Source organism: Cyprinodon variegatus, unplaced genomic scaffold (genome assembly GCF_000732505.1).
Source record: "Cyprinodon variegatus isolate N-32 unplaced genomic scaffold, C_variegatus-1.0 Scaffold1172, whole genome shotgun sequence".
NCBI lineage: Eukaryota > Metazoa > Chordata > Actinopteri > Cyprinodontiformes > Cyprinodontidae > Cyprinodon > Cyprinodon variegatus.
In genome coordinates, this window is record NW_015151625.1 from 201,349 (window position 1) to 213,067 (window position 11,719).

The window sequence follows — 11,719 nt, forward strand, 5'->3', positions numbered from 1 at the left end:
AAATTGTATTGTGAGAGATAACTAACATTTCATGATTTATTATACATTTAAATGGGGTTTGCTTACTTTTGAGAAAAAGATTATCAATCAGAACAACTTTTGTAAACTTTTATAAGATAATAAAGCTGATTTAGTGTTTTATGTTTATACATATATTCATAAATATTTGTATAAAAATATATGGCTGTGTGATAGCCTGCTTTTATTATTAATTTATTTTTCTATTATATATTGTTTGTTTTTGTTCTATTGTACTTACTTTACAATCTTGTCTTTCGCTTTTCTGTAAACGCGTGCACTGCAAGAAAAGAATTTCCCACAAGGGATTAATAAAGTAATTCTTGTTCTGATTTATCCAGATAACTCTAAAAACAAAGCTGGTTAATGTAAGATTAAGAAAGCTCAACAAAAAGATTATCTATACATTCATGTAGAATATGTTGACTCCTCTTGGAGTCAAATTGGTAAGAGAAGAGCTATCCTGATAAAAAGAAAAAATAATTTGATATGTTTTATACCAATTTCTTTTTATGCCTACTGACCATGGATAAATAAAGCATAGATGCTACTTTGAATGTAGACCATCGCAGCCATAGATGCAACATGAGTAACTTGAGCTACAAGAAATCAAGTGTATATATAGAAAATAGTACATATTTTTGCTGGAATTACTTTATTCTTTCCAAAAATGAATACTTTTGCTTCAACAAAGATATAGATTTATGTCAAAAAATGATCTGGAGAAGTGTTTCTTCTGCCCTACTTTTTCATTTTGTAACTAAAATATTATTTTTTTTATTTATTTTACACTTAAAAACAAAAGAATTTGTACAGAACTTTCTAACTGATTTAAAACTCTAAACATTTAATCAGACGATATTACCTTACTCAGTAGTTGAGTAGCCATTTTACTAGTACTTGAGTAAATTCTTGGATAACTACTTTCTCCTTTGACGTCAGTAAAAGAAAATGTTAAAATAGTGCAACTCTTACTTATACATTACTAATATTACTAATACTAGTATTTTTGGCACCTCTGGTCGCACCCTAATGAGTTTAATCATGTTTTTTTATTTTTCAGCGTCCATGCTAACTCAGTGTAAGTTTTGGATTGTGTCACAAGAGTTAGATGTATGATAGTATGTATAGAGACAAGAAATTTTAGTTATTTAAGTCCTTATTATTGTAACAGTTTTAACTTGGATGATTTAAATACAAGGAGCGATTATCCCTAAGGCTGCGCAGTAAAGCTAATCTTTTTTTTTTTTTTTTATTCTCAGAAACTGTTGAAAATGTATCCTTCAACAACAGCTGCAGTTTAAAAAAAGTGTCCATTATACTTTCCAAATGTAAACTTCTTATATTTATTATTTAAGATAACTTTACATCAAATGTCTTATGCTTTGATTCACTTTCCATAGAAATAAAGAGGATAAATGTATGCTCACATTAAAGAAGAACAATATTTAACAGTAACATTTAATTGGACTTGATTTTCACATCTAAACAGCCACTACTAAAATATTTAAAACAGAAGAAAAAAACTTCATACAACAAAACTACCTAATATGTAAAAACATTCCAATATTTTTGTAATAAATTGAAAAATCCTGCTTTGTTTATCTGTCAAAGAGCTTAATTTGATTTTTTTTTTTTTATCCCTTAATAACCTCAAAAAGATAAAACAACAACAGCGTTTTTACAGAATTAACAATCAAGGAAACTACCACATTTAAAATCTCCAAATATAGACATCAAGGTGATACAATAATTTAAACATCAAGGAACCCATCAATAAAGAGACAAACAACTAAACTACAAAAGCAAACCATATATCTATGAATGAATCAGTCTATATAAAACCAAAAATCTATCACATATGTTCTTCTAGTGGTGCTGAACTTTTCATACTGCACACATACTGTATCCTATAAACCATAAGAGAAATGAAACATAAAGGAAGATTACCCTTTAAAACAGAAATCTACTTATGTAATGACAGGAAGTTTAAGTGTGTGTTTAGCTGTGAATCTATGGATCAGCATGCTTTTATTTGCCTGTTACTTGGCTGCTGGTATAGGGTACCTGAGTTTAACCATCAAAGGTTGTGTCTATTCTATTCTAGTCTATTCTAGTCTATTCTATGTTGTCTATTCCATATTAAACTCAGTGAGATAGACTTGTGCGTAGTTTTCAATCAGTCACTCTTTATCAATATTTCTATAGATGCTCTGATGGCATTTACCAAGTCTTTTTTTGCCTCTCCTTTCCTGTTGTTGTTTCTGCTTTTTTTTACTTTCAGAAATATATTTCAGAATTTGACCTACATGTCCCTCAGATTTTGCAAGTTCAGTATACAAATTAGACCTGAAAAAGATGTTGTGTACATGTTTACACCGTATACCTAATCTGCTTATCAAAAACACACCAGAAAGGGCCTACAGTATACCTTCTGGATTCAAGTGTTTCTATCTCATCTTTGCCTTTCGTTAATTATTACTTAGTTTCACTGTTTCTGTGTGAAACCAACTTTAACTCTTTTGTTCAAAATGCCTGTGACTGTCATATCCATTAGGAATTGTTACATAAATTACATAAATTGTTACATGAATAACAAATTCTGTTAGGGTTACATCTCATTAACGAAAATCACAGGTCCTTGAGAAACAATTTTATTTTCTCTTTCATAAAACCCAGTTTTGCCCAGATAAGTCTCTGGTAAGCTAAAGCTTACTTGTGATTGGTTGATGCTAGCTTGTCTCTGGACCTGTTTATCGAAGTCCCCTCTTGACTCTGTGAAACTTTCCTGTCTGAAGGGGCCAAAGTTCTCATCTGGCTGGTCAAAACTAGATTCACTGTAGAGTCTCTCATGCATTTCACTAGATCTTTTTCTGGAAGAGGTCCTGCTTGGGTATCTCTGACCAGTCTTGTACCAGCCCGTCTCTTTAAAGACGAACCAAATGTTTCCAGACCAGAGGACCACGTTCACGAAACCAAAAACCTGTCAGTTGAAAAAAAAGTAACCGTTGTTATTGAATCATCATGTCCAAATTGTGTTCCTGTTTGATTTAATACCTACAGCAGAAGTGTTTAGGCGAGACCAGGAGGGTTCCTGTGTGGCTGCACATCTATTCCCTTTCTCTCTGCAGGCAGCAATGAGAAGAAGCATCTCTGTTGGGTTTGTAGCTGTCTTGATATCATTAAGGCTTTTAGCCCAACTGCAGCTGCTAAGCAGCCATGTCAGAGAAAAGATGACTGTGACAAGAAAATCCTGTAGCGGTGTGCAGGAGAGAAAGACAACATATAAATGATGCTTTGTGTCATTTTAACAAAGTACACCTGATTAAACAAGGGAACTGTAGAAATGTCACTAACCACTAGAGGGCCTCTGTTATTCTTCAGGTACTTGTTCTGGTAGAAGACGTAGACAACTGTTGCCAAGAGGGAATAAAGAAATGCCAAAACACCTACGGTTACGAAAAACTGAGCAGCTGCAGAGAAGTCGCCATTAAGGAAAACCACTTCTTCTCTCATTGCTTCACACAAGGGTGCTCTGAAATGAACCTGCTGCAACCTACAAAACATGAACAGATTGTTTAGAGTTATAAGAAATAATGTTTTAGATTAACCCTGAAGGAAGAATATGCCTTTATCCACTTACATTTTAATTGTCTTTTGAAGCAGTTGTGAAAAACATTTATTTAACCATTTTATCCGGGAGATAGTTACAACCACAACACCAGAAAAAATATGCACATTTTGAAACTTCAAATAACCTGCATCTCTTTGCCTAAAATGATGGTTGAATGTCCTGCAAACCAGTTGGGCTTTTCTCTTATGATTATTTGCTCAGGTGGCATAACATAAATAACTCAATCAATTACAGATAATCCTGATGTTTACTGTTTTATATACAGCAGAGAGCAAATGTTTGCAGGGTTCATTTCTTTGATTCCAAACTCTCCATCAGCAGTGAGATCAAATATCTGCCAAAAGATGACTCAGATGACATCTGATGTAATGTAAAAGTTTGCAACTTATGTCAAACTATCTAAAATTGTATGACTCTGTTAAATGTATGGCTCATTTTATGTCTTTCATATCCTCATGAGGTTTTTGTAGATTCCGTTTAAGCTATTTGTGATTCTAAAAGTTGTCCTCCAGAGCTGCTTTTGCAGCTGTAACATAAAAAAAAAAATCCTTGAGATATCTACTCTCACATTTACTTGGTGGAAAGCTTGCTCTTAAAGCTGCTCTTGTAAATATTTTGCATATCTCTCTGTCATGCTACTAACTCTGACACTGACAGGCAATCTCCTCTCATATTTTGCAAGATACTTCTAACAAAACTAAATGATTGGTTTTCACTCAACAATGCTTCAATAGTGTTATTTTCCACCACATTGATCTTAACATTGATAGAATAGACTATAAGGCAATAATTGCTTTTATTTAGACTTTGTCAGGGAGCATATTACTTTAACAAGTATGAGGAGAAGTTGACAACAAGTGTTGCATTTACTGGGAAATAGAGGGAGAAGAAATATTGTATAAAAAAATCAGTCAGCCTTTGACTTAAACTTAATTAAGATGCATTATGTTCAAAACAATACAGTGCTGAATGACAAAGATAATCTCTGTAATCATATCAAACCAATATGGAGCTCTTTGCATCAACCTGATTGATCATGTTGTGGGGAAAAAATGGTAAAGAGTGTTGTATAGTTTTAGTTTCTTTTATCTGTTTTTTTTTTTTTTTGTTAAAGAAAAAAAAGTGTATTTCTATTGGAGGGGACACTTGTAGATATGAATATGAATAAGGAGGAAAGGAAGTGTTTTTTTCTTTCTCACATGAAGGCACGCGTGTTAGGATAAAATGGTAAGATTACCAAGAATATAATTGTCATCTAATTCATCCATGGACTTGTTGTAAATTTAACTTGGCTATGTTAAGTCTATGTCGGAAATGGATGTGTTGAATGTATAAGATCTTTGAAATGCACTCAATAAAAATGTTATTTAAAAAAAAAAATAATAAAAAAATGGTAAAGAAGCGACTTTTTCTTAAAATCTTAGTTAGTAACGCTCCTTTCTTAAGAAAACTAATATGCCAATCATACCACTGCATATCATGTTTTATGCCAGGAAGACCAAATGCCATGGAAATAATTTTGGAATATACCATTTTGCATGAATACTTTGTTGCAGAAGACACAACAGACATAAAATAAAATAAAAATATGACTAACTAGCTGGCTTTTAAAAGGTTCATTTTTTATTTCAACTTCTAAAGTATATTTTTTTTGTACTGTTCCTCTGGTTTTAAAGGCTCGGAGGCCAGTAAAACACCAAAGCAAAGTAACATTTCATCCTGCTGTTTGAAACCTATAAGGATCCAGTAAGGATGGGCTGCCGCCCCCACCCCCCTACTTGTTCTTAACTCAAAAAAAAATTAAGCTTATACACTTGCAAATGAAAGCTAGACAGATTTGGCAGTTTTTAAATATTTGCAGAAAGATAAAGACTGCAAGGGGTATGTCGGTTTAAGGCTGGCATGCCAAGTAGATAAACATTCTTAGCAACTAGCTAATATTAGTTGGTTATTCTCTCCCTATTCTATAAGGGGTCAAAAAGCTACAGTATTCCTGAAAGTATGCAAAACAAAACAAAAAAAATACTAGTTTTAGAAGATCTTTAAAATACAATTATCATGTTCTTATTTAAATAGGTCATGCATTCCTTTTTATTTTTTTATGTTGCAATTCACGGAAACCATAAATTTAATACTAGAGAAAATTGTATGTTTAGGTGTTTTGGATAACTTCAGCATAATAGGAGTTCAAGGGAATGTGGAACGGTTTTGTTTGTAGGCAAACTAAAATGGAAAATGGAAACTTTAAAATATCGAGTATCTGCATTTTATGCTAAATCAGTTTCACCAAGTTGTTTTAACCAAATTATAAAATGCAAATTTAGAACTGTTGTGTGATGAAATTGCATTTACTCATTAATTACTTTCTAGAATGAAAGCTATATAGTGTGAACAAATATCTAGAAATGCACCCAAAAATTAAGAATCACTGTAGTTTAAGGAAAAATAAATATTACTTTTGTCTGTTCATGGCTGACATCACCGAGTTTCTCATTTTCATGATTAGTTCATTTTAAACGTATCATATTTCTTTATTTTTACATTTCATAAGCTGAACTTTTTGCATTTAAATGAGTAATATTCTTTAGAGAAACGTACAAGGTTATGTGTAAAATACCGTTATTAATGTAAAGACAATTATATAAAAAAAAACACCGAAGACCGGGAGATGTTAAAGTGGGTCGACATCCTTGCTCAGCTGTCTAGATTTAAACTGGGTTTAATAGAGAGCAGCTCTCTCTTTTTTACTTGAGAGTAAAAGTCTGGTCTATGTATAAAATATTACAACAGTTTGCTAACCGCTGATCAGGTGGCTGCATGGAGAGAATTCAATTAGTCTTTTTCTTATCTATTATGAGTGACAAAGAAAATTATTTTGACTTGCCTCAATTTTAATGTCCTTTGTTTTTAAAATAAACTTGTTTTCTGATCCAGATTTACCTGAAAGGATATCCAAAATCAATATTAATGCTGAGGTTGTTCTGTATCCGGGCTGCACAGTCCACTTTAATCTGGAGATGGCCATGGTATCCTCCACAGGTGGCAAATGCACAAATGGCAAAAATCTATCAATATACAAATAAAAGAAAAGCTTATGAAAGCATAACCATCTGTTGAATATTTCTTTGTTTGAGTCTTTTAGAAAACAGGGATTGTGTGAGCTTGCTGCATAATAATTGCACATCAATAAATCAGATGAGAGATTATTACAGTTCAAAATGAGTTTCACAACAAATCCTGAATAATTGAAAGGAAGGAAGATAATTAACAGAGCTGCAAACTGTGCCCTGGAGGGAGCCCACAGCAGTAGAATCAGGACCTGTTTGTTCATGTAATATGCAAATCTGGACCCCCTCATTGATATGTGCTCACATTTTCATCATTTTTAAAAATTTAAAATTTAAAAGCTTTTTGTTGTGAGGCAACAGCTTTTCTTCAGTTTTAAACAATGAAAAATGCCCCTCATCTCAAACCAGTAAGGTGTAATCTCTCACCACATCATCAGACTAAAAATATCTGTTGTGATCACATAAAGGTCTTGTTACCCATATGCAATATTTTGCATATGAGTAACGAGAACTTTACATTTATCGAAACAATAATCGGAAAGCATATGCAAAAATCTGCTCAAAAAGGGAAGGAAATACAAAAAGCCTACTTACCGGTGCAAATATAACCATACACATTTAAAGACCAAATAGCCTGACTCCACACAGTGCCTGCAGCTGTAGTCATCAGGTTGAAATGAAACTGATGCAGACAGAGGAATCAGAGCGACTCTTCCAGTAGAGAGGGGTGGGCTGACAGGAGTTGTCTCTCTTGAGGAGGAGCTGTAAATCCTTTAAAACTCTATATTTAGTTATAAATGAATTGCACTATAACATAATTTCAAAATTTGTAAAATATGATTTTTTTAATTTCTTATTTTTTTCCCGACTAAATAAATCCTCATACTACAGCTCAGTGGCAACAAAAAAATTAGGCTGAATTTGGAACATGAAGCAAACTGGGGATCTGGGACAGAGTTGAACACATAAATAATTTATATGGTCACAGAGATAATTCTGGAGGCTGGACAAAGCTGATGCGTTTGAACAGACATCAGTAAACATTGATCTCTATTCTACATTTAATAGAACGACATCAAAACATTTATATGTTTTTCTACCTATAGTTCAGATTAATAGTACAAAAAGGGTTATGTTTTGGTCATACCTTGCTTAATTCAACTGGTTTTAACTGGAAACTACTTGATTGTATTAATACAATTGGAAGATAATGTATGACTGCATATTAAACATAAATAAACAACCATGTTTTCTGTAAAGAAAACATTAAAACATTGATATTTCCTTAATGTCTCTATAACTACTTATTTATCTTTCCACCATTCCCTGACTGAAAGGTCTATTGCTGACCTCTTTTGGTTCAAAAGCTGTATTACACATTCATATTAAGGCTTTTGTCTTATTGGATTCAATCCTGTATCTTACCTAAAGATCAATCCAACATATATACGTATGAACATGATATGATCAACCAGTATCGTAAAATTGTACATTAATATTATTCCCGAGTATATTTTTGTTGTCAGCGAAAATGACAGAACAAAAATAAGCTCTGTAAAAAACCTTTTCATTGTTCTGTCTGTTTGAAATTAAAGACAAATAGAGGAGAAGATGAGGAAATTGGTCTAATTCAACATATTAAAAGGTGTTATGAAAACAATTTTTTTTAGGCACAGACTTTTAGATAAAGAGATATACTGGTAATGATTCATTATTGTTTTATTCTGTAACCATGTCATTTGATTTTAGTAAATTATAATCCAGTTTTAATTTTGAATGTTATTTTTGTGTTTTTTCATTAAAACTGTGTATTGGTTTAATCCTTGGTAATGACATTGATATAGACAAGATTATGTTTTTTCATCAATCATTCCACAAACTAATATTGTCCATCAAAGCATGTTTTAACATAGTTTTGTTTATATGACTTTTTAATTTGCGCATAATTATACACAGTTAAATGAGATTTGTAAGACAGTGGATTTCATTTCAAATCATTCAGTCAGTCTATCTCATTTGTTTGAAAGCAACTTAAAAGAAAATAACTCAATCAAAAGATGTCAGAGGAAAGTAAAATTCTTACTTTAGATCTAACTTTAAAAGAGGTAATTATTCCTCCATTTCTTCACAAAGGAGATTATGACAAAACATTTTTTCTATGGTGCCCCAATTTCTAATTATCTTACTTTTATTTACAGCAATAGAGAATGATGAGATGAGAGAAATTTAATCATTTCCATTTTACATCATTACAGGTAACATTGTGAAAATGTATCACAATGCTATGTAGTTAGGATGGGAAAGATTAAAGATATTAATAACAACAAAAACACTGATAAATAAAGCTGTGTACTTTTGAATGTCTGATACTGTAAGAAATTTGTAAAACCTTATAAGTTATAACTTGGTTCAAACCAGAAGTAAACATCACATCCCCAAAAAAATGACTGAATATTACTGATGTAACAGGGAATTGCGTAAGCATTAGGATCAACTGTGTATTTATAAATGAAATAAAGGTTTACCGATTTCAGTCAATGTGATCCTAATTACATGTGACTAGATATGACGTGTTATTTAAAGCCAATAGATCTGTGGAGGTGTTTGTGTCAAGAGCTGGGTAAAATAAAGGGATGTTACTGCTAATCAGATGAGAAAAGGTTACAGTTCACAAATCGGGACAAAGAGATTACAACCTTCAGCATCATAACAAAAACTGAACACGATTGTACAAAACTAAAGGTACATGCTTCTCTTCTTCAAAGGTCAGCACCAAAGCTTTTAAAGCTTAAAACATTGGAAAATTCTGATCTTTAACCTGGCGTGTTGTAAAACAAGGTTTAATCTGTTTATTTCTGAGCGATCATGTCACTTTAAGTTACACATATTTTTGGTTTAACTTTTTAGGGTGTCTGTTTAACTGGCAGTCACTATCACAAAAAAATTGATCAGCTTGATTGATTCCCTTGTTTGCTGATTATGAAAATTTGATTTTCATAACCAGGAAATGTATCACTTTATAAGAAATACTATTTTTATTCTATCGCTAGAAACCATTATTATTGTCAAAAAGTGTATTAAAATTGATCAAATAAAGAAAGTAAAGTACAAGCCAAGATTTTAGAAAAATTAAAAATTAAGATCAAACACATCACACATCCTACTTCAGCTGGGACTTACAAGGCACACTGTTTCTATAGATTAGCTGAAAGTGTCCCTTTTCTATTAAGTTTCTACATTTTGTTGTGAACTCTTCAATATATGAAAATTACATGTTGATGATTTGTTTATTGTCAGAGGTGAATAGATCCAACTTTAAAAAAGTAAAAACCATAACAAGTTTTCCTTCATCCTATTCATTTAATCAGGTTATTTTAAACCAGTGGTTTCAAATTTAACTCATTGAGGGCCTTTATCTTGCAGCTCAGATGTGCCCCTTTGTCCTTGTTGTTGTTATGTGAGGTAAGCCCTACCCTTTAACTTGAAACATGTTTGAAATTTAGTCGGCCCTCGTATTGTGAGCAAATCCTGCTGTTGACGCAGTTACAATGTTCTAGGAGCCAATTTACAAGAACCTCACACGCTGCGCATGTGCAAACAAGGGATTTCTTTTTTTTCTTCTTCCAGACTGACGAATCCGACCGGCGTCATGTCTTGGACGAAGACGTAGCAGGTAGATTTCATCAGAGAGTTGAGAGGTACAGTGTAAGAACATGCATTGTGAGCTGTGAACTTTTAAATCCTGCAATTTTATTGTACAGTTTAGCCATAACTTATACAGCAAGAAAAATGTACCAGTTAAAACTAAATGATAAAGGTGTCTCAAATACAGAAACTGAATGTCCACAATTTCTGTAGAATTTGCTACGTGTCAGGACAGCCCTGCTGCCTCTGCCATATTTCTGCTCTCTCCACAAGTGACTGTAGTTAACAGGTGGGCGGGGTGTGTACACCTGCAGCTGGTTCAGCAGCGTTCAGTGGCATTATAAGAACTGCACTCAGACAGCTGGAGGATGTCAGAGTGTTAACCGTTGTGGTTCCCTCTTGTGCTCCCATTGGCTTCCTCGCATGTTGGATACCTCAACTATGCTCTGACATTGCAAGCCAAATTCTCTGGTTACCTACGTCCTGGATTTTGTGCTGGACTCCCTCTTGTGCTCCCTTGGTATTACCAAGCCTGGCTGTGAAGCCTCATCGGATCTACCTGGTTTCTCCTGCTGTCCTCCGATCCCTGGACCCACCGGCGCTGTCCCTGCCCAAAAGCAGAGATGTAAAAATTACAGCAGTATTTTATTTAACCGACTAAGGTGGAAAATGTGCAAAATCAGCAAAAATTTTAACAACTTACTGAGGTTGTTGGGAACAGTGGTAGTTATTCTTACAGCTGCTTGAAGGGAGGATCTGTGATAACGCTCCCTGGTGCATTTAGGGTGCAGCAGTCTCTCACTGAAGGAGCTCTCCAGTTCTGCAACAGCTTCATGCACGGGGACGGAGACATTATCCAACAGAGATTTTAATTTAGTTAGGATCCTTTTGTTTCCATCCTCCTGCACTGAGTCGAGAGGGCATCCAATCACATAGCTTGCTTTTTTAGGAGCATCCCCTGCAATCCAAAAGACCTCAGTTTCCTCAGCAGGAAGTGTCTGCTCTGACCTTTCTTATACAGAGACTCAGTGTTGTGAGTGAAGTCCAGTTTGTTATTCAGATGAACACCTTGGTACTTATGAGAGTCCACTACCTCAATGTCCATTCTCTGGATGGTCACCGGTGTCAGTGGGGTGGATCTGCTTCTGCGAAAGTCCACCACTAGCTTTTTGGTTTCCCCTGCATTTAACAGAAGGTGGTTCTGCTGTCACCAGAGCACAAAGTTCTGGGTCCAGTCTTGTATTCTGAGGCGTAATAATGTCTACGAATCTGGGTTCTTTGGGATATTTTCGGGGTTTGATACTAGTTTTGATTTCTGTTACATTGTGTTTCCCTAAAACATAGTAGACTGTAG

At 33.8% G+C, this 11,719-nt stretch overlaps 1 protein-coding gene across 1 annotated transcript; it reads right to left on the reverse strand.

Moving 5' to 3' along the window:
• Positions 1-1,494: 1,494 nt before the first annotated feature.
• LOC107101916 (synaptoporin-like) lies at positions 1,495-7,441 on the reverse strand. The gene is made up of 5 exons (XM_015401004.1): positions 7,315-7,441; positions 6,593-6,717; positions 3,376-3,574; positions 3,080-3,271; positions 1,495-3,001 (listed from the first exon to the last, which is right to left on the reverse strand). Exons 1-5 carry the CDS (start codon positions 7,336-7,338, stop codon positions 2,630-2,632), a joined length of 912 nt encoding a protein of 303 aa, XP_015256490.1. The 5' UTR covers positions 7,339-7,441; the 3' UTR covers positions 1,495-2,629.
• Positions 7,442-11,719: the final 4,278 nt, after the last annotated feature.

Bases quoted from the DNA above. Each gene is read 5' to 3' on its own strand.
- LOC107101916 (XM_015401004.1), bottom strand. From the start codon at position 7,338: ATGTGTATGGTTATATTTGCACCG. The intron at 3,575-6,592 runs GTAAATCTGGAT...CATGTTTTGTAG, and splicing joins GATTTTGGATATCCTTTCAG to GTTGCAGCAGGTTCATTTCA. The intron at 3,272-3,375 runs GTTAGTGACATT...ACACCGCTACAG, and splicing joins ATAACAGAGGCCCTCTAGTG to GATTTTCTTGTCACAGTCAT.